This window comes from Bubalus kerabau, chromosome 6, assembly GCF_029407905.1.
Source record: "Bubalus kerabau isolate K-KA32 ecotype Philippines breed swamp buffalo chromosome 6, PCC_UOA_SB_1v2, whole genome shotgun sequence".
Lineage (NCBI taxonomy): Eukaryota > Metazoa > Chordata > Mammalia > Artiodactyla > Bovidae > Bubalus > Bubalus kerabau.
In genome coordinates, this window is record NC_073629.1 from 67,403,228 (window position 1) to 67,426,020 (window position 22,793).

Sequence of the window (22,793 nt, forward strand, 5' to 3'; positions counted from 1 at the left end):
GGAGGAAAGCTCAAGAGGGAAGGGATGTATTTATAATCATGACTCATTCAAGTTGTATGGCAGAAACCAGGACAACATTAAAAAATAAGTAAAATATGAACAATAAAAAGCATCATACTATTTAAAAAACAAAAAGAATGATTTTGTTTCTTTATATCTATACTAGCTACCTTTTTCTATCTTGTGATAAATTTAGGCTTTTAAGTCTTCTTGGTGATGAGTTAGAAAAGAAAAATGAATTGAAAGCAAATACATTTGAGGTAGAATGAACTAGAAAATTTTTCTGAATCTCTCTAATAGAAAAATAAAGACCTCCTAATAAGATACAAAATCTTCATAATACAAACTTCTGGCTTTTGTCAAAAACCCAGGGAAATGTTGATCTACAGCTATTTGTCTTCATGACAAAAAGGTAAAGTGTACTGTTTGGTCAGTAAGGAAGAAAAGCTGCCTGTACTTTCTAGAAAAAAGTACACTTCTAGTGAATTGGAAAGTATTTATTATCAGTTTGTCCTGGAAGCCACAGTTGATGGCTGAAGACAGAGTTGGCCCAGAGGGGGAATCTTTCTTGGGAAAACAGTACCAGCTAAAAAAGTAATACTGAAGGTGGAAAAGAACTTGCATCCACCCCAGAATCCAAAATCCAAAGTAGAGATCTGTCAGTGAAAGTGAAGTCGCTCTGTCGTGTCCAACTCTTTGCGACCCCATGGACTGTAGCCCACCAGGCTCCTCAGTCCATGGGATTCTCCAGGCAAGAATACTGGATGGGTAGCCATTCCTTTCTCCAGGGGATCTTCCCCACCAAGGGATTGAACCTGGGTCTCCCACATTTCAGGCAGACGCTTTAACCTCTGAGCCACCAGGGAAGCCCTGAGATCTGTCAAGTATATGTTAATATTGATTATTGGGAATTCTCTGGCACTCTAGTAGTTAGGACTCTGTGCTTTCACTGCCAAGGGCCCATGTTTGATCCCTGATTGGGAAACTAAGATCCTACCAGCCATGTGATATGGCCAAAAAAAAAATTTGATTATTTATAATAACCATTCTTTATTTATCTCTTTATTAATTTCCACATTCAGGGGTAAAGATTGTAGGGACTTCCCTGGTGGTCAAGTGGCTGAGACTCCATGCTCCCAATGGAGGGGGCCTATTAATAAAAGATTCCACATGCTGCAACTAAAATCTGGTGTAACCAAGTAAATAGATGTATTTTTACAAAAAAAAAAAAAAGAATAAAGGCTATATAATATATTGACCTGACTAACCAGTTCTATAAAACTAGGATTTTATTTTACCTAGTTTCAGTTGATACATGAATGTTCTAAAGGCATAGCCAGACCTCAGAAAGTAGATTTTTCATCAAAGAATTACATAACTCTGAAGTTTTATCTTAATTTAAATAATTTTTTACAGAAAGTGATTCCAGTGTTTTATTAGTATGTTTTTAATTGGTAGCATATAATTCAGTAGTAAGCGTTTTTAGTTTGATACCTTTGTCTCTGCATTTTCTAAAAGATTTGCTGTATATTTGAAAATACTAAAGGTTTTGTAGATTTGTATGGGAAACAGTTCTGTTAAAATTGATTTTCCCTTTTTACCCCTTAGGTTGAGAAATGGAGTAAAGTTTTGTAAAGTACAAAAGTTTCCTGAGGTATGGGCTTTATGACAATTCATTTTTTTTTTTTAATTTTATTTTATTTTTAAACTTTACATAACTGTATTAGTTTTGCCAAATATCAAAATGAATCCGCCACAGGTATACATGTGTTCCCCATCCTGAACCCTCCTCCCTCCTCCCTCCCCATTCCATCCCTCTGGGTCGTCCTAGTGCACCAGCCCCAAGCATCCAGTATCGTGCATCGAACCTGGACTGGCAACTCATTTACATGTTTCAATGCCATTCTCCCAAATCTTCCCACCCTCTCCCTCTCCCACAGAGTCCGTGGTAGGTAAAGCTTTAATGTAACACAGTGCAGTGAATTGTTTAGCATTTGTTGAAGAGTGAAGTGGTCCTATTGACCAGTTGCTATGTGTGCCCATTATGATTATCCATTTTTAAAATACTGGATTGCATATCAAGTAAGTGCCCCTAGCAGTAAATAAAACTATGTAAACACAGTTTAATCAGACATTGTAGGGTCTTGCAGGTATAAAGTGTAAAATTGGAAAAACCAGTAGCTATGGACTTAGGAAGTACCACATTTCAGGATTTCCACATTTTAACATCTCTGGAATCAGGTTATCAGAATTGGATGATTATGTTTAATCTTGACAGTAAGTGTATTTAATAGACTCCTTTATCTAGAACAAGAAATTTTGAAATAATCCTACCTTTCTCTTTTAAAAAGATTTTGTGCATCCATCTTAAAAGATTCAGACATGAACTGATGTTTTCCACCAAAATCAGTACCCATGTTTCATTTCCACTGGAAGGCCTGGATCTTCAACCATTTCTTGCTAAAGATAGTCCAGCGCAAATTGTTACCTATGATCTTCTGTCAGTCATTTGTCACCATGGAACTGCAAGTAGTAAGTATCCAAGTTTGACATATGATTTTACATTAAAAAAAGAAACATCTGAATTGATCTCTTAAACAAGGCCTGATTGAACAAAAAAAGAGTGTAAAAGTAGATTTTTATTAATTATTTTATTTTGGTTTTTAAAAATGTCAGAAATTTTAGGAATTTGAATAATTTTACTCTCATGTTTAAAATAGTAGAAATACATTTTGTGTTAAGATAAATAGTAAGGATTTTAACATGATTATTTTTACACTGGTTTTTTAAGATTGCATTCTTTGGTACGATTTTCATTTCCTCCAGTGATGGTGGTAAGGGTACCTACTGGGAAAAATAGGGTAGTTCTTGCTATATCTCTGCTAGGTAGGAACTGAGGCTACAAAACTAGTTTTATCTTCCATTCTTGTGTTAATTTTGTATCACTGAAATAATTTAAATTTTCTCTGCCTAAATTCAGGTGGACACTATATTGCCTACTGCCGAAACAATTTAAATAATCTTTGGTATGAATTTGATGACCAGAGTGTCACTGAAGTTTCAGAGTCTACTGTACAAAATGCAGAAGCTTATGTTCTCTTCTACAGGTGAGGTAATAACTCAAGAGTAGGCTGTTTTGACAAAGATGACAAAGCGTCTCATGTTAAGATTAACAGTGACTTCTAAGACTTTCAAAGTGGATTGCTGAGTAAAGATTAGAAATTATTTTACTCTCATTATGTGAGTAAAAGTGAAAGTTTGTGTGTAGAATGATCTTTTGTTAAGAAAATGTTAAATCATTTAGTTGAGGGGCAAAGGGCTATATTTTGTTTTAGAAACATTTGTTTTACTTTTAAAAATTAGGCACTGATAGTAGGAACTAAATACCAAATTTTCTCCTAACATAGCCAGTAAAGGAGGTATTAATATAAAACACTTTATAGTATCCTCTGAAAGATTGTACAAGCTACTGTCTTGTTAGCAATCATTTGAATGTCTGTTTTCTAACAGTAGTTATGTGGATACCAGGAGTTATCACCTAGATATCACCCCTAGGGTTATAATGCAGTGGGGGAAGCAGGGAGCAAAGTACAATATATTTCTTATGAATAATTTTCAAGACCTAATAAGATTCACAGTACAGTCCACCTTCCATGTTGCATGGGTTTTGCATCTGAGGATTCAACCAACGGCAGATAAGAAATATTGGGGAGGGAAAGATTCCAGAAAGTTCCAAAAAGCAAAACTTGAAATTGCTCACCAGTAACTATCTAGCTACCATTTATGCCCTATATACTAATGTTTGCCTAGCATTTACATTGTATTAGGTATTGTTTAATCTAGAAGTAATTTAATGTATATGAGAGGATATGCACAGGTTACATGCAAATGCTACACCATTTTATATAAGGCTTTGGTATCTGCAGGGTTCCTGGAACCAGTCCCCCATGGACATGGAGGGATAACTCTATCAGTGTGTATGCAAAGTCTAATAAGGAAGTGGAAAAATCCACTTTACTAGTCTAATGGAGTAAAATGCTTATTGAATATAATGAATTACTGTCCTTAATAGGAAGAGCAGTGAAGAAGCACAAAAAGAGAGGCGAAGAATATCAAATTTGTTGAACATAATGGAACCAAGTCTCCTTCAGTTTTATATTTCTCGACAGTGGCTAAATAAATTTAAGACCTTTGCTGAACCTGGCCCTATTTCAAATAATGATTTTCTCTGTATTCATGGAGGTAAGAAACTCTAATGAAAAGTAGTAGTAGGAATTTGCTATTAAATAATTTACAAATAAGACAAGAGCCAAGGATTTTCCTCTTCCATTTATTTTCCATTTCCCATCTGCATTCCAATTTAAATGTGTTTAATTTACTATGGTCTCAGAAACTAGTTTTTTTCTTATAAGTATGGGTAATCTATAGCCTCTTCATAGAATAGATATTAATATTTATTGGGTACCATTTCCAAATGCTGTGCTAGAGTCTAAAAATACCAGAAACACTGTTTCTGTTCTCAAAGCTCCAGTTTCATAGTAAAGACAGATGCATAAACACCCGATTAAGGTACAGGGAGCACTTCTATTGCTCATCATTTTTCTCAGCTGAGAGACATCCAGCTCCAACTGTATCCATGGCTCTTATCCCTTTTGTCTAAATGAATAGCTGGCTCTTTTCCTAACCAAAAAAATGTACTTGAAATTTAACAACAACAAAAAAAACCTCATGCAGGAGGGAGGAGGGAGGAGGGTTCAGGATGGGGGGAAAAAAAAAAAAAAACCTCATGCAGTTATTTGCTAAATATAACTTCTCCCTTTGTGACTGACTGTGTTACTGCTTGTTCCCATGACAAATAATACCTTAGTGTGACACTTTTAATTAAATTTCATGGTCGAAGACTTGTTATTCTCATTTATTAATTATTTTTGCAGTGAAACCTCAAGAAATAGTAGAAATGTCCTGTATTGGATTTACAAATCTAAACTTTGAAAATATTTTTGTATGTGAATTTTTCTCTTATTACTTTCTCCCACTTGAGCTATTAAGTCTCTTCCTATTCAGAATCTCCCTATAATCCTTTTATGGCATTTATCTGTGCCTGCCTTTTGGTTACTCATGTAAATTCTAAATGTCTTCTTCTGGCTTATAAGCTCCATGAAGAAAAGATTATCTCTGATTTATCTTTGGTTTGCCCCAATACATAGTCAAGGCTTAGTAAAGATTTATGTAAGTTAAATACCTGAACATCTTGGTTAACTTACTCTATATTTCAAAAGAAAATATATCTTCAGGAATGTATGTTTATACTTAATTTTCTACCTCTTGGGGAGAGTTTTTAAGAATAATAATTGAAAAAATGCTAAGAATTAATCAGTTAAAATTAACAAAAGGAACGAGACAGATTCATTTTAAACTTTTCTAGGTGTTCCTCCACGAAAAGCTGGTTATATTGAAGACCTGGTTTTGATGCTGCCTCAGAACATTTGGGATAACCTATATAGCAGGTTTGTTTTTTTTAATCAGTATGATATTGTGAAAATCAGTTTATGAAATTTGTTAAAGAGAGATTGGTTATTTTGTATGTGCTCCTTGTGCTGTATGTTGCTTATGTAGAATATTCCCCTTTTCCTTCATTTATTCACGCTGAAGCATGACTATAGAGACTTTTGTAGCTAGAGTGGCCCTCATCTAGATAATTAATTCTAATTTTTCTGTTCTGATAGTCTATCTATAAAGGTATGCTGTGATATTTAACTCTCTAAAGTTTTAAATTTTATTTAAAAATATTTCACACAATCCTCTAATATATTTCTTAAATATTGAAAATAATTCATTTAATGAATTCTTACTTGAGTGGACAGGGGAAGTCTCCTTCTGATTAAAACTTGATTAAAACTGTGGCTGTGTATAACTTAAGATTTATAAACACATAAACATGCTAATTTTTGACAGCTACTTTTTTTATTGTGTGTTATTGTTGCCACAAACATTTTGTAACAAAAGTAGCTGTAAGGGAAAGTTCAAATATAGATAAAGCAGACAAATCAATAAACTGATATAATCATTGACCCTGAAAAGCATAAAATCAAGTCTCACAATAATTGAGCTTTTACATTTTATGAAAACTTGGATACATTTCCTAGATCAGCTTTCTTCCAGATTATCATAATTATTAATGTTCTTCATGCCTTAGGTATGGAGGAGGACCAGCCGTCAACCATCTGTACATTTGTCACACTTGCCAGATTGAAGCGGAGAAAATTGAAAAAAGAAGAAAAACTGAATTGGAAATTTTTATTCGGGTAAAAAAATGCTTTTCAAATTAGAAAAATGATCTAGAATAAAGAAAAAGAAGTGACCCTTAGAAAAACTCTGTAAGAGAAATGATTGGATGAAAAAGTTGTAATAGATTTTAAGTGTTACGGGCATGTAACAGTGAGAGACCCCAGTAAAGTGCCTGTAGTTCTAGTGAGTTAACGTCTTCCTTTGTGGATTTTTGTTTTCATGGATTGGTAATCAATTTTGGTTTATGTATTGGCACTGGCAAGAAATCTTACTGAAATAGTCAATTATAGATTTCGATAAGCTAGTGATTTTTTCAGAATGCATCTACTCAGATTGCATTCTCTACTTTCACCCCTTTGTAAAGTAAATATTGTTTGGGGGAGCTTTCTATACTTATACCTAGTTCCCATAAAGTGAATATATTACAAGATGTTTCTTGATTACAGGCAATAGAAAGTCTGATCACAGAATCAATAGGAAGAGCTGAATAACCAGGTTTTATGGAGAGAAAGAATACACTTCCATTTGTCTAGGTAGCATGAAGTAAGTTTCTTCAAAGTGGTACTGTCAGTAAATTGGCTCCAACTATTTATTTACTCGAATTCCTATTTATTTACTCGAATTCCTAGTAGAGACTCCTACTAGAGTTTGGGTCATTTGAGAGGCATATTCATTGTATTCCTGTTCAAATTATATTTGTGAAGGGATAATTCTGTAAGGGAAAATTGAGATTCTTTTAGTAAAAGATGGGTAGAAGTTATTGAGTAGATACTATAGATGAATAGTACATTTCATGTTGTGGACACACACTTCTCTTCAGACATACCTGTTTCTTTTCATAGATTTAGAGGTGTTTTTTGGTGTGTGCCCTTGCCTAAGTAAAGACATTTTTACATACACAGGAGAATATTACAGGTGTGGATTGATTTATTGTTCTTGAGCCTCATTTGCTTCCTAAATATAAAGAGGCAAATTTTAGTTGAATATTAAAAATAGGTCATTCCATGAATACTTCGATAGCTAATGACTGTATCCATTAGGGTTTGATCAATAGAAGCCATTCTAAGTATTTTGAGTAGAATAGGAATACAAGCAATGCAAGACTTAAGTAACTATTAAAAGAACTGGTCAGTGAAGATCAAGAAGACCATAGCTGACTTTCAGGAAATATGGAAGGTGGGTTAGGCTGCCGTACTAGAGGTAGGAGCAGAGACAGTGGCTCACAGTGGGGTTTCAGAGCCCAGACAAGGTAAAGAAAGCTTTTTGTAGTAGTGTGGGCCTGGTCAAGGGTGTTGGAGCACAGGCAACATAGAAATGGTTTTCCATGTTGGCTGGAGATGGATACGTGAGGAGGCATAGCATAATGGTGGTGGTAGCTTTGAGGGACTGATTTCTTGTGTGGGATTGATCCCATATGTAGGATTGATCAGCTAATACAGGTATCATGAGAGCCAGATTTCTTATTGTCAGATAAGGGAGTTACAAATATTGAAAGAGAGAAAACTAAAATGGACTCTTTGTTATTGGATTAAAATTGTAGATATCTTTGTGAACTCACTGTCATCAGATCAGATCGGTCGCTCAGTCGTGTCCGACTCTTTGCGACCCCATGAATCGCAGCACGCCAGGCTGTGTGTGTGGGCTCCATCATGTCGAACTCTTTGGGACCTTCTGGACTGTAGCTCGCCAGGTTCCTCTGTCCATGGGATTATCCTGGCAAGAATGCTGAAGTGGGTTGCCATTTCCTCCTCCAGGGGATCTTCCCGACCCAGGGAACGAACCCAAGTCTCTTGTGTCTCCTGCATTGCCAGGTGGATTCTTTACCACTGAGCCACCTGGGAAGGCCATACACATACATATGGAGTTATGAATGTGTGTATGCAACATGTATATAGAAATGAATGATGTACCTAAATTAATTTCCTAACTCTTGTCTCTGAAAAGGCCTGGATAACTCCAGTAGGATTGAGCATACCCAGCTTTCTTCACATCTTGGCTTCTAAACATCTTTCTGTAGTCAAAGTGACCAGCCCTCCTTGAAGAAATGACTGCTTTCAGGGCTCAGGCAGGGGAATTGCAAGATGAGCTTGGAATTCCATACTGTTCCAAAAAATTAAGAAGTCTTTGAAGAATGATGGGGAAATGTCAGAAGTACACAAAAGCCAGCTAGAAGGGACTTTTCCTTGCTGAATTTTGGATAATTTGCACTTCAAAATAGATTATAATAGTATTCAGTTCAGTTCAGTTGCTCAGTCGTGTCCGACTCTCTGTGACCACATGGACTGCAGCATGCCAGGCCTCCCTGTCCATCACCAATTCATCTCCTTTAGGATGGACTGGTTAGATCTCCTTGCAGTCCAAGGGACTCTCAAGAGTCTTCTTCAACACCACAGTTCAAAAGCATCGATTCTTCTGCACTCAGCTTTCTTTACCGTCCAACTCTCGCATCCATACATGGCTACTGGAAAAACCATAGCCTTGACTAGATGGACCTTTGCTGGCAAATAATATTATATAAAGTATTATATAAAGGACAGAAATGGTAGGGACCTAACAGAAGCAGAAGATATTAAAAAGAGGTGGCAAGAATACACAGAAGAACTGTACAAAAAAGAGCTTCACGACCCAGATAATCACGATGGTGTGCTCACTCACCTAGAGCCAGACATCCTGGAATGTGAAGTCAAGTGGGCCTTAGAAAGCATCACTACGAACAAAGCTAGTGGAGGTGATGGAATTCCAGTTGAGCTATTTCAAATCCTGGAAGATGATGCTGTGAAAGTGCTGCACTCAATATGCCAGCAAATTTGGAAAACTCAGCAGTGGCCACAGGACTGGAAAAGGTTAGTTTCATTCCAGTCCCAAAGAAAGGCAATGCCAAAGAATGCTCAAACTACCACACAATTGCACTCATCTCACACGGTAGTAAAGTAATGCTCAAAATTCTGCAAGCCAGGCTTCTGCAATACGTGAACCGTGAACTTCCAGATGTTCAAGCTGGATTTAGAAAAGGCAGAGGAACCAGAGATCAAATTGCCAAAATCTGCTGGATCATCGAAAAAGCAAGAGAGTTCCAGAAAATCATCTATTTCTGCTTTATTGACTATGCCAAAGCCTTTGACTGTGTGGATCACAATAAACTGTGGAAAATTCTGAAAGAGATGGGAATACCAGACCACCTGACCTTGCCTCTTGAGAAATCTGTATGCAGGTCAGGAAGCAACAGTTAGAACTGCCCATGGAACAACAAACTGGTTCCAAAAAGGAAAAGGAGTACATCAAGGCTGTATATTGTCACCCTGCTTATTTAACTTCTCTGCAGAGTACATCATGAGTACGCCGGGCTGGAAGAAGCACAAGCTGAAATCAAGATTGCTGGGAGAAATATCAATAACTTCTGATATGCAGATGATACCACCCTTATGGGAGAAAGTGAAGAGGAACTAAAAAGCCTCTTGATGAAAGTGAAAGAGGAGAGTGCAAAAGTTGACTTAAAGCTCAACCAACATTCAGAAAACTAAGATCATGGCATCTGGTCCCATCACTTCATGGGAAATAGATGGGGAAACAGTAGAAACAGTGTCAGACTTTTTTTGGGGGGGGCCTCCAAAATGACTGCAGATGGTGACTGCAGCCATGAAATTAAAAGACGCTTACTCCTTGGAAGGAAAGTTATGACCAATCTAGATAGCATATTGAAAAGCAGAGACGTTACTTTGCCAACAAAGGTCCGTCTAATCAAGGCTATGGTTTTTCCACTAGTCATGTATGGATGTGAGAGTTGGACTGTGAAGAAAGCTGAGCGCCGAAGAATTGATGCTTTTGAACTGTGGTGTTGGAGAAGACTCTTGAGAGTCCCTTGGGCTGCAAAGGAGATCCAACCAGTCCATTCTAAAGGAGATCAGTCTTGGGTGTTCATTGGAAGGACTGATGCTAAAGCTGAAACTCCAGTTATTTGGCCACCTCATGCAAGAGTTGACTCATTGGAAAAGACTGATGCTGGGAGGGATTGAGGGCAGGAGGAGAAGGGGACTAAAGAGTATGAGATGGCTGGATGTCATCACCGACTCAATGGACTGAATTTGAGTGAACTCCAGGAGTTGGTGATGGACAGGGAGGCCTGGCGTGCTGCGATTCATGGGGTTGCAAAGATTCGGACACGACTGAGCGACTGAACTGAACTGAACTGAAAGGAAATGGGAAGTTATATGCAGCAGGTGATTCTTGGGATTTTCTCTTTTGAGGGGTGCTTTTTTGGTCATGAAGCATGTGGGATCCTAGTTCCTGGACCAGGGATCAAACCTACGCCCCCTGAAATGGAAGTGCAGTGTCTCAATCACTGGACTGCCAGTAATCACCCAATAGGTGATTCTTCACTGGATTCTTTGACTATGAACAATATTGTTGGATCATTTAGAAAAATGATGGAGTCTGAGGATTAGATGCTAGTATTATATCAATATTTCTAGGTTTTTATCATTTGTGTCAAATGTTTAAGAAAACCCTGTGTACAGCATTTCGCAGACTTTAATGATCATTTCTCTGGTGTTTTGTGAAAGTTGCTCAGTCTTGACCAACTCTTTGCGACCCCATGGACTATACAGTTTAGAGTATATACTGCATCATATAGGACAGTACCAGGCCCACAGTGTTTTGTCACCTAGACACAAAAACAGTATTCAGTAGGCCAACGACTTTTAGGTGATGGTCAGTAGTAAAGAATCTGCCTGCCAATGCAGGTGATACAGGTTCAATCCCTGGGTCGAGAAGATCCCCTGAAGAAGGAAATGACAACCCACTCCTGTGTTCTTCCTTGGATAATTCCATGGACAGAGGAGCCTAGTGGGTTACAGTCCATGGGGTCGCAAAAGAGTTGGAAATGACTTAGCTACTAAACAACAATAACATATGGTAAAGTTAGTGAATCTTATGGATGTGAGCCCACTTCTTCATTTATTTTGTGTAAAGTTAGTTACATTGTCAGAGGTAATGTGGGATGGTTTATCATCTCAATTAATGGGACAATCAGTAAGACCAGCAATGCTGATACTAGAAGAAATGTACATTAGGAAGGTAGACCCAAATCCAGTCCTGCCACTGCTAAGTCGCTTCAGTCATGTCCAACTCTGTGTGACCCCATAGACGGCAGGCCACTAGGGTCTGCTATCCCTGGGATTGTCCAGGCAAGAACATTGGAGTGGGTTGCCATTTCCTTCTCCAGTGCATGAAAGTGAAAAGTGAAAGTGAAGTCGCTCGGTCTTGTCCGACTCTTCGAGACCCCATGGACTGCAGCCCACCAGGCTCCTCCATCCATGGGATTTTCCAGGCAAGAGTACTGGAGTATGTTGCCACTGCCTTCTCCGAAATCCAGTTCTAGGCATTTGTAAATCACTTATCATCAAGGGACTTATATCCAGGTTATGTAAAGAATTCATACAACTCAAGAAGACAGATATTCCAGTTTGAAAATAAGCAAAATATTTTAATATACATTATCCTTAATATATGAGTGTTAACTAAGCATATTAATAAGTACACATTCTCATTAGTCATTAGTAAAATGCAAATTATAGCTACATTACACACTTTTTAGAATGACTGAAACAAGAGGACAATATCAAGTTCTGACAAAAATGTAGAAAACTAGAATTCTCATAAACATTGTTGGTGGGCATGTAGTGTGCCCAACAAAGAGTGCCACCAACTCTTTGTCATGCCAAATGACAACCAGCTTGAAAGTTTTTTAGAGGTTAAGCAACCACTCAGCACAGGACTCAGCCTGACATGCTACATTCCATGGGGTCACAAAGAGTCGGACACAACTTAGTGACTGAACAGCAGCAGCAACACGTGACTCAGCAGTCTCATTCTTAGGTATTTACTCCAGAGAAATGGGGCTTCCCTTGTGGCTCAGCTGGTAAGGAATCTGCCTGCAATGCGAGAGACCTGGGTTTGATTCCTGGGTTGGGAAGATCCCCTGGAGAGGGGAAAGGCTACCCACTCCAGTATTCTGGCCTGGAGAATTCCCTGGAATGTATAGTCCATGGGGTTGCAAAGAGTTGGATAAAACTGAGCAACTTTCACACAACACCAGAGAAATGATCATTAAAGTCTGCAAAACCGTGTACACAGATGCTCATAGCAGAATTGGTCGTAGTTGTCCCAAACTGGAAATAATTGATATACCCATCTGGTGCCAAATAGATAAACAAGATGTGGTATATCCATACAATGGAATACAACTAAGCATAAAAAAGGTAGAGCTACTGATACATGCATATGATGAATCTTAGAAACATTATGCCAAGTGAAAGAAGATAAGACAAAAAATGACTATGTGATGTCTCAGTCCATTTATATGAAACCTCTTTTTATAAAAGGTAGAGTAGATCAGTGGTTTCCTGGGGCTGAGAGGAAGTGATTGATTGCAAACAGGTGCAGGGGAACTTTTTGGGGTGTCAGAAATGTTTTAATGGATTGTGGTAGTAGTTGCAGAACTATAAACTTAACTGAAAACCATTGAACTTTATGTTAATAGTAGGTGGATTATTCTTTAATAAAACTTTTTTATTTTTTAAAGCTGTTTTTTAAAATGCAAGTCTGTAATTATTCCATAACTCTAGGGTTTTGTCTTAAAACTCAATAGATGGATTGATTGAATGTTTATCAGGTGTTAACATGTCCTATTAAGATAACTTAGCATCAACGTACATCACATTCTTTGTGTATGAGGAATTGGCCTCATCAGATAATGAAGTAGAATGGTTGTATTCTGCTACAAAACACGTTCTAGACTTTAAGTGACTGATTTTTTTTTCCTCTGTAGCTCAACAGAGCATTCCAAGAGGAAGACTCTCCAGCTACTTTTTATTGCATCAGTATGCAATGGTTTAGAGAATGGGAAAGTTTTGTGAAGGGTAAAGATGGAGGTAAGTGTTTAACAGAAACACAAAATTCTTTGCAAATTTTTTGTTTACTTGACAAATGTTTTTTGAATATATATATTTGGAATTAAACTACTGAACAAGAGATCAGGGATCATACAGTCGAGTTTATATTTTGGTTATTTTTAATTTTTTAAAAACTTTCACAAATTATAGCATATTCATGGAAAGTATAAGGGAACTAAATAAAAATTAGTCTACAATCTTAACATTAAAAACATTTTTTTAATCCTTCCAACAATAAGATTAGTTAAACTATGGTGCATCTGTTACAATGGGATACTATATGAACTTTAAAAATTATTTGTATAACAGTATTTAATAATTAAAAAATAAGATGTTCTTGATATATGAAAAAGGTTATAATATAGTATGCATAGTTGGAACCTTTAAAAAGGCAAACATGTACAAAGGCAAAAAGACCAGAAAGATGTGAAAACAATTTGCCTGTCTTTCTGTAGTGGGATCACAGTATTTTTTTCTCTTTTGTGCCTTTTTTTCTTTTAAAAGTATTTTGATAATGAAAGTGCACTATACTTTTGTATTCAAGGGGAAAACAAAGTTTTTTCCCGTTAAAAAAGGATTCATTTTGAGAATTCCCTGACAGCCAGTGGTTAGGATACTGTGTTTTCACTACCAAGGATCCAGGTCCAATCCCTGGTCAGGGAACTAAGATCCTGCAAACCTTCAGGCACAGCCAAAATAAAAAAATATATATATATGCACTTTAGCATTTCATTGTATAATATTTTTAATTTAATGACAGTCTGAAACTGAGAGTTGCATTCTTTTTAAATTACAAAGGAATTGTTCTTTCATAGCATTAAAAGTGCATTTTAATCTGTAATCCCCAAATGGATAGTTAAGAAATTATTTTTATTACATTTTGGATGGTAGTGAGAAAACTTCACTTGTCTGCTTTCCTGGTTCTGTTTTGGGGAACTAAGACCCAAAGAGAAAGAAGCTTGGAATAAGACAGTTAAGAGCTGACTAGAATAATCTGACTGAAAAATAATCTGATTAAACAGTTACATCCTTCATTAATTCAGGTTCAGAAATATGTAGTTGTTTGGTGCATTTATACATTTTGATTCTTTGTTTTGCGTTTTAACTTAGATCCTCCAGGTCCTATTGATAACACTAAAATTGCAGTCACCAAATGTGGCAATGTGATACTCAGGCAAGGTAAGTTTGACTAATACTATTAAGCCTTCACTTGTTAGTGATTTGTCACACTCTGTAGTTCAGGAAACTCTTAGTACTCAATGATCTATGGTAATCTAAATTGGAAGGAAATCCAAAAAAAAGGGGCTATATGTGTACATATAGCTGATTCACTTTGCTGTACAGTAGAAACTAGTACAACATTGTAAAGCAACTGTACACCAATCAAAATTAATTAAAAAAAAAAGAATATGTGGGAAAAAGAATCTCTAACTTTTTAAGGCAGACCATAAAGTTGCAGCCTATAACTATATGGGCTGATAGCCTGAAGATTCATGTTCTGAAACTTCTCAGTTATTCCTAGAGTATTCATACTGGGGGTACATTATGAAAGCTTTTGCAATATGAATATGAAAGTTTGTAAATATTGTTTTTTCTCTATGTACTTGATTTTTAGGAGCAGATTCTGGTCAGATTTCTGAAGAAACATGGAATTTTCTCCAGTCTATATATGGTGGAGGGCCCGAAGTTATCTTGCGGCCTCCAGTTGTTCATGTTGATCCTGATGCAGTACAAGCAGAAGAAAAAATTGAAGTAGAAACTCGGTCTTTGTAATTTTGAGGAAAAATAGAGTTCTGATGAGAAATCATTTTCACTTCCCCTAGCATATTCCCATGCAAAAACATTCCTAAAAGCATGTTTATTTTCTCGATTTTTAATGTTTTAGCTTTTATTCCTTCTTACTGGGCATTATGGAAGAATGTGTTAAAATGTATAATGTTCTACAGGTTGGCATATTTAATGCTAGATAACTTATAAAGTCTTTCAGTGTAATATTTTTGAAAGAGAGGGGATAATTGTGATCATTTGGCAATCAGGTTATCTTTGATCTTTATACTACATGTAAATCCATAGTCCTTTGTAGCTTTGTAAATACTTTTGCTTTGAAAACTTTTTCATTACCCTAAACCGCCGTAACTCTGACCAATCTTTTCAGTTCTCTAAAAACCTAATTTAATTGTATAGTTTTGACATGGCTTCATATTATAAAGAGCCTATTTTAAATTGAGAGTCACAGTCAGAAAGATGTTGTTAATTTCCTAAAGCTCAGGAAACTGTTAGGGTGTCACTTCTTTTGCACTGCAGCATATGAATTAGCATATTAATATTTACAAAATGTCTTTTTGAATGTAGCAATGATGTATTTAGTCTGAGTGGAATTTGTGTCGGCAGATATTAATAATTTATTGCCTCTTATACTGTAAAATGTTAAATTTCAGTTCCTATAACCCTGAATAGTGTTCATTAATAACAGTAAAAAAAAAAACCTTAGGGTTAGTTTTAGGGCACTTTCATTTTGAGAGCATGAAGTGTAGAATGTGTTGATAAAGCTGAAGCCTCTTGCGAAATGATTTTTTAAATGAAATGCATAAAGTCTTTTTGAATAACATAGTATGCACTGCTATTTGCTTGATTATGTGATGTCAAAAGTTTAATTATATTCCAAGTACAAAAACAAATGGGATTACTTTGAGGATGTTTAATAGCATTAACAGTGGCTTTGTTTTGGTCTGGGGCAGATGCCACCAGCTAAAACAGTGTTATTAAAATCAGTTCAATAAAAAGGATTTAAAAATGTATAACTTGGATGTTGTATTTATTTGACAGATATTAAGGGTGAAGGGTATAAAGTCTGTTGAACTAATGTCTTATTATTTCTTAATCAGCAATATGCAAATTAAGTCATTTGGTATAGTTTTGGTATAGTTTTAAAGTTTTGGTATTTAATGAAATTAAATAATCAGTCATTAGAATCTATTTGAATTTTTTAAAATATAGATAGCTTTTATTTTTCTTCTATCTCATGATTATGCTATGATCCTCTTCAAGGATTGAATGATATTACAGATCTGTCTTGAATCACCAGAGATTAGTATGCTAATGCTAAGTCACTTCAGTTGTGTCCGACTCTGTGTGACCCCATAGACGGCAGCCCACCAGGCTTCGCCGTCCCTGGGATTCTCCAGGCAAGAGTACTGGAGTGGGTTGCCACTTCCTTCTCCAATGCATGAAAGAGAAAATGCCTGCCATTTAAGAGATAATCAAAAAAGGTTTAGTGCTTTCCATTTATGATGTTTCAGGCACTCTACTAAGTGTATTACTTACACTTTATCCTGGTTACAACCCTATGACTTAGGTTAGGTGGCTTGCCCAAAGTCACATGTACAGCAGAGACGTAGCAGATATGGACTACAACTAAAGTCATTGTAACTTTATACCACTGTTTTCATTCACCATGGTATATTATCGCCCACTGAATTATTTTAAAACAGATTATGGTGCTAGCATTAGATTCATTAATAGCATCTGTCATTGGGATATATAATATTGATAAGAATACTGGTCTTGGATTTCCTGGTGGTCCAGTGGTTAAGATTCCACACTTCCCTGTAGGGGACATGGATTGGATCCCTGGTTGGGGGAGTTCCACCTGCCACATGGGATGGCAAAAAAAGGAGTACTTGTCTCTAAGAACTCTTTTTTTTTTTTTAACATTATAATCATCTAAATGCATAACAAAATAGTACATAAAGGGTTAACCCCATAGACTCAGCTAAAAGTCGGCATATGTGTTAATAGATATCAAAGTAAAAAATTCAGTTTGTCTGAGGATGATTTTCTTGGAACTACTTGAGCTGAAAAGTAGGAAAATTGCAGTTAAGAGATACTGAGGGCCTACAATATTTTAAGACTACTACACTGATTTATAACATGAAAGTGATTAGTTTTTGAACCTGGAGTCAGTTTGCCTATATTCATATCCTCTTAATAGTAGATAAGTCGTCTTTCTACTATGAATTGGTTTGGAATAGCACTTAAAGTTCCCAGATCTCCTGTTTTTTTTTTTTTTTTTCATCTCTTAAACAAGAATGTTTCAGGCTGAGTTTTCCAGGAAGCAGACACTGAGGTGGAGCAAGAAGTGCAAACGCTTTCTTGAAGAGTAACATCAGTGAAAGAAAATGGGAAGCAGAATTGAGCAGGAGTTAGCAGACCATAATGTAGACCTGAAAGTCTCTGCAGCACAGTGAAAGCCTAACCAAGGTTCTCCGTTAGAGAAGTCTCACAACTGGGCAGAAGTGGCTTGGCTCTTTTACTGTTACTAGGGGATACCTGGAAGAGAGAATGACCTCCAATTGACACTGGAGGGACTAACAGCAAGATGCTGTCAGCCAAGCACTCTCCTCTCATCTGGGAGTGAGTGCTTTCTTGAAGGGTGGTCTGAACATCTGTGTGTCTGCTATACTTGATAATAGGACTATGATAGTTAGGGGTATTGTTATATATACTTAACTTGGCACTTGATATAATCCCTTATTCTCTTTCTCCTTTCAAAATGTGTAACTTTTAAGGACACATCTATGTAAGAAGGCTGCCAAAAATATTTAATCTGAATCTAATCATGAGGGAGGAAATCAAGATAATTGTTTTAAAAAGGCATATTATACAAAATAATTTTCCTAGGTGCTTCAAAAAATTAGTTATGAAAGACAAAGCCTGAAGATTAAGAAAACATTACAAAAAAAATGGTCCTTGATTGGATCCTGGATTGGACAAAATTTTTAAGGAGTGATATTAGGACAGTTGGGGAAATTTGGATTGGCCAGGGAGTATACATTAGATAATATTTCAGTATTAAATTTCTCTAGTATGATAACTCCTATAGTAGTATGAAGGGATGACCTTGGTAGGAAATACATGGTTAAGTTTTTAGGATTGAAACCATGCTATATGAAATAAACATGTGAGAGAGAAAGCAGGAAGAGAGATCACAAAGAGGTGGCAAGTGTTAATTGGTGAATCAGATCAAAACCACACTGATATCACCTCACACCTGTCACAGTGGCTGTCATCAGAACACGAATAACTGATGTTGCCTAGGATGGAAGAAAAGGGAACCCTTTTACGTTTTATGGGAATGTAAATTGGTATAGCCACTGTGGAAAACAGTATGGCGGTTTCTCAGAAGACTGAAAATGAAGCTGCTGTTCATTGTTTTTCAGTCACTAAGTTGTGTCGGACTGCAACTCCATGGCCTACATACAGCACACCAGGCTTCCCTGTCCTTCACTGTCTCCTGCGGTTTGCTCAAATTCACGTGCATGAGAGCTACTGTATGACCTGGCAGTTCCATTCCTGGATATATATCCAGAAAATACAAAAACATATTCAAAAAAATACATGCACCCCAATGTTCATAAGAGCATTATTTATAATTGCCAAGACATGGAACCAACCTCAGTGTACATCATAGATTAACAGATAAACAAGTAATATCCTACACAATGGAATACTTGCTGGCCCATGCAAAGAATGAAATGTTGCCAATTGCAGCAACATTGGTGGACTTGGAGAGTTATTAGGCTAAAGGGAAATAAGAGAAAGACAGATACTGTATGGTATCACTTTTATGTGGATTCTAAAAAACACAACAAACTAACTATAATGAAAGAGAGGCAGACTCACCAATACAGAGAACAAACTAGAGGTTACCAATAGGTAGGGTGGTACAGGGTAAGGGATTAAGAGAAGCAGACTATTAAATATAAAATAAGCTACAAGAATACATTGTACAGCACAGGGATTATAGTCAATGTGTTGTTACCATAACTATAAATGGAGTATAACATTTAAAAATTGTGAATCACTATATCATATACCTGTAACATGTAGTAGTATTCATCAACTATACTTTGATTTAAAAAGTAAAAAAATAGTGAATATACAGTTTCTATATTATAGGGGTTCTACCTTATTGGAATTTCTCTAGGTTTGAAATTCTTCAAAATAGAAAGGGAATTCCTTGGCAGCTCAATGGTTAGGATCCTGTGCTTCCATTGCTTGGGTCATGGGATCCATCTGGTCAAGGAACTAAGACCCGTATACTGCTCAGTTCAGTTCGCTTCAGTGACTCAGTCGTATCCAACTCTTTGCGACCCCATGGACTGCAGCACACCAGGCCTCCCTGTCCAGCTCCAACTCCTGGAGCTTACCCAAATTCATGTCCATTGAGTCGGTGATGCCATCCAACCATCTCATCCTCTGTTGTCCCCTTCTCCCACCTTCGATCTTTCTAAGCATCAGGGTCTTTTCAAATGAGTCAGCTCTTGCATCAGGTGGCCACAGTGTTGGAGTTTCAGCTTCAACATCAGTCCTTCCAATGAACACTCAGGACTAATCTCCTTTAGGATGGACTGGTTGGATCTCCTTGCAGTCCAAGGGACTCCCAAGAGTCTTCTCCAACACCACAGTTCAAAAGCATCAATTCTTCGGCGCTCAGCTTTCTTTACAGTCCAACTCTCACATCCATACATGATTACTGGAAAAACCATAGCCTTGACTAGATGGACCTTTGTTAACAAAGTAATGTCTCTGCTTTTTAATATGGTGTCTAGGTTGGTCATCTTCCAAGGAGCAAGCGTCTTGTAATTTCATGGCTGCAGTCACCATCTGCAGTGATTTTGGAGCCTAAGAAAATAAAGTCAGCCACTGTTTCCACTGTTTCCCCATCTATTTGCCATGAAGCAATGAGACCAGATGCCATGATCTTAGTTTTCTGAATGTTGAGCTTTAAGCCAACTTTTTCATTCTCCTCTTTCACTTTCATCAAGCGACTCTTTAGTTCTCGTTTTCTGCCATAAGGGTGGTGTCATCTGCATATCTGAGGTTATTGATATTTCTCCCGGCAATCTTGATTCCAGCTTGTGCTTCATCCAACCCAGCGTTTCTCATGATGTACTCTGCATATAAGTTAAATAAATAAGGTGACAGCCTTGACATACTTCTTTTCCTATTTGGAACCAGTCTGCTCAGGCAAAAAAAGAAAAAGTCTGGGGTCAAAAAGCAGTTGTTATAAATCTTATGCCCAACTTTAAAAAGTTTAATCTCCCTTGATCCTGACAATGACTCCATTGCTTAGAAAGGTTATGATTTTGTATTGTAAGATTGTGGATTTGGGTTAATTACAAAGCATATGCTCCAATACACAGATACCCTGAACTATTACTAAATTATTTCCAGTTAGTTTAAGAAGACATAGAATTTCAGAACCATTTAGAATCACTGAACTTAAAAAGTGAGGATGAGAAGACTAACAACATCTATAAGTCCAGTAATCATAAAATACTTGTTTTTGCATCAATTTAGCTCTCAGAGCTTAATGACATCTTTAGTGATCCTTTGTCAGTTCCTCAGGATAACATACTATACCACACCAGCTCTTTCAAACCTTGCCTTCCCTGGGCTGCAGTAAATAATCTTACCCCTCTTTTGTTAAGATTGAGGAGTCATAAGCTCCTTTGTCTTCCTTCTGTTGCCACCTCTTAATGTTTGCCATCTTCTCACTTTCTGCATTAAAGAAAGGAGAAGCCCTCCTATTTCCCTCTCTGACTTCCTCTCTTTTGCCATGAATTTATTTATTCATTCAGGGTACTTCTCATGCCCTTTCACTTCCCTCAGTAATTTTTTTTTTTTTTTTTTGGCCTTGCCTTGAAGCATGTGGGATCTTAGTTCCCTGAGTAGGGATCAAACACTTGCCCCCTGCAGTAGAATGGTGGAGTCTTAACCACTGGACTTCCAGGGAAGATGCTTTTTTTAAATTGAAGTATAGTTGAGGTACAATATTATGTAAGTTACAGATGTAAAAATACAATTCATTATATTGTGACTCATTATATTTTTTAAAAAATTTTTGTTTAAAGCTTATACTTCACTTGAGCTTCCCTTGTAGCTCAGTCGGTAAAGAATCTGCCTGCAATGCCGGAGACGTGGGTTCGATTCCTGGGTCTGGAAGATCCCCTGGAGAAGGAAATGGCAACTCATTCCAGTACTCTTGCCTGGAAAAATCCCATGGACAGAGGAGGCTGGTGGACATGGGGGTCTCAATAGTTGGACACGACTTAGCAACTAAACCACCACATTTTCACCTATAGTTATTACAAAATATTCACGATATATCCTTGTAGTTTACTTAGTTTTGTTTTTGAAAATTTATTTATTTTTGGTTGTGCTGAGTCTGTTGCTGCATAAGATTTTCTCTAGTTGCATTAAGTGGGGACTACTCTTTAGTTGTGATGCGAGGGCTTCTCATTGCAGAGGCTTATATTATTGCCAAGCACGAACTCTAGACCTGAGGGCTTCATTAGTGGCTCGCCTTCGGCATGTGGGATCCTCCTGAACCAGGGATCGAACCCGTGTCCCCTGCACTGGCAGGTGGATCTCAACCACTGGACCACCAGGGGAGGCCTATAGCTTATTTTATAGTTAATAATTTGCACCTCTTAATCCGTAGCCCCTCATTGCTCCTCCCCCCTTTCCTCTAGCCACTGGTAATCATTAATTTGTTCTCTGTATCTGTGAATCTGTCTTTTGTTATATTCGTTAGTTTGCTGTATTTTTTAAATTCCACATATCCGATCAGATCAGATCAGTCACTCAGTCGTGTCCGACTCCTTGTGACCCCATGAATCGCAGCACGCCAGGCCTCCCTGTCCATTACCAATTCCTGGAGTTCACTCAGACTCATGTCCATCGAGTCAGTGATGCCATCCAACCATCTCATCCTCTGTCGTCCCCTTCTCCTGCCCCCAATCCCTCCCAGCATCAGAGTCTTTTCCAATGAGTCAACTCTTCGCATGAGGTGGCCAAAGTACTGGAGTTTCAGCTTTAGCCTCATTCCTTCCAAAGAAATCCCAGGGCTGATCTCCTTCAGAATGGACTGGTTGGATCTCCTTGCAGTCCAAGGGACTCTCAAGAGTCTTCTCCAACACCACAGTTCAAAAGCATAAGTGATATCATATAGTATTCAGCTTTCTCTAACATTTCACTTGACCTAATACCCTTCAAGCCTGTCCATGTTGCTGAAAATGGCAACATTTCAGTCTTTGTTATGACTAAAATGATATTCCATTGTAATACACCTCAGTACATGTTAGCATTAAGTATTGGGACTTCCCTGTGGTTCAGTGATTAGAACTCTGAGCTTTCACTGCAAGGGGCATGGGTTTGATCCCTGTCGGAGAACTAAGATCTTATATGCCCATATCATGGCCAAAAAAAGATTAAGTATCCACATCATAGACTTTCTCAAACTGTCCCTTTTCATTTGTAACTTTCCCTGCCTTCACGCTTGCTAAATTTTCCTTTATTAGGAGGCAGAAGATGAAGGAAATTAGTATTTCCTAGACCTATTTGCCACACTGGCCACATCTCTTTCTTCACTTCTCTTTTTTTTTATTGTAACTTTTTTATTGAGGTATAGTTGATTTACAGTGTTGTGTTAGTTTCAGGTGTACAGCAAAGTGATTCATTTATACATACATATATATCTATTTTTTCAGG

General features: G+C 37.2%; 1 protein-coding gene across 6 annotated transcripts in view; it reads left to right on the forward strand.

The window, feature by feature from the left end:
• USP33 (ubiquitin specific peptidase 33) overlaps positions 1–16,039 on the forward strand; it is a 59,423-nt gene extending 43,384 nt beyond the window's left edge. For all 6 annotated transcript variants that reach the window (XM_055585421.1, XM_055585418.1, XM_055585419.1 and 3 more), the window contains 9 exons: positions 1,609–1,654; positions 2,352–2,532; positions 2,981–3,107; positions 4,073–4,242; positions 5,426–5,507; positions 6,197–6,305; positions 13,115–13,217; positions 14,349–14,417; positions 14,854–16,039. In XM_055585421.1, the coding sequence (XP_055441396.1) occupies positions 1,609–1,654; positions 2,352–2,532; positions 2,981–3,107; positions 4,073–4,242; positions 5,426–5,507; positions 6,197–6,305; positions 13,115–13,217; positions 14,349–14,417; positions 14,854–15,011 (1,045 nt within the window). In that variant the 3' untranslated portion in view covers positions 15,012–16,039. The remainder of the gene's footprint in view (positions 1–1,608; positions 1,655–2,351; positions 2,533–2,980; positions 3,108–4,072; positions 4,243–5,425; positions 5,508–6,196; positions 6,306–13,114; positions 13,218–14,348; positions 14,418–14,853) is intronic.
• The last annotated feature ends 6,754 nt before the right edge of the window (positions 16,040–22,793 follow it).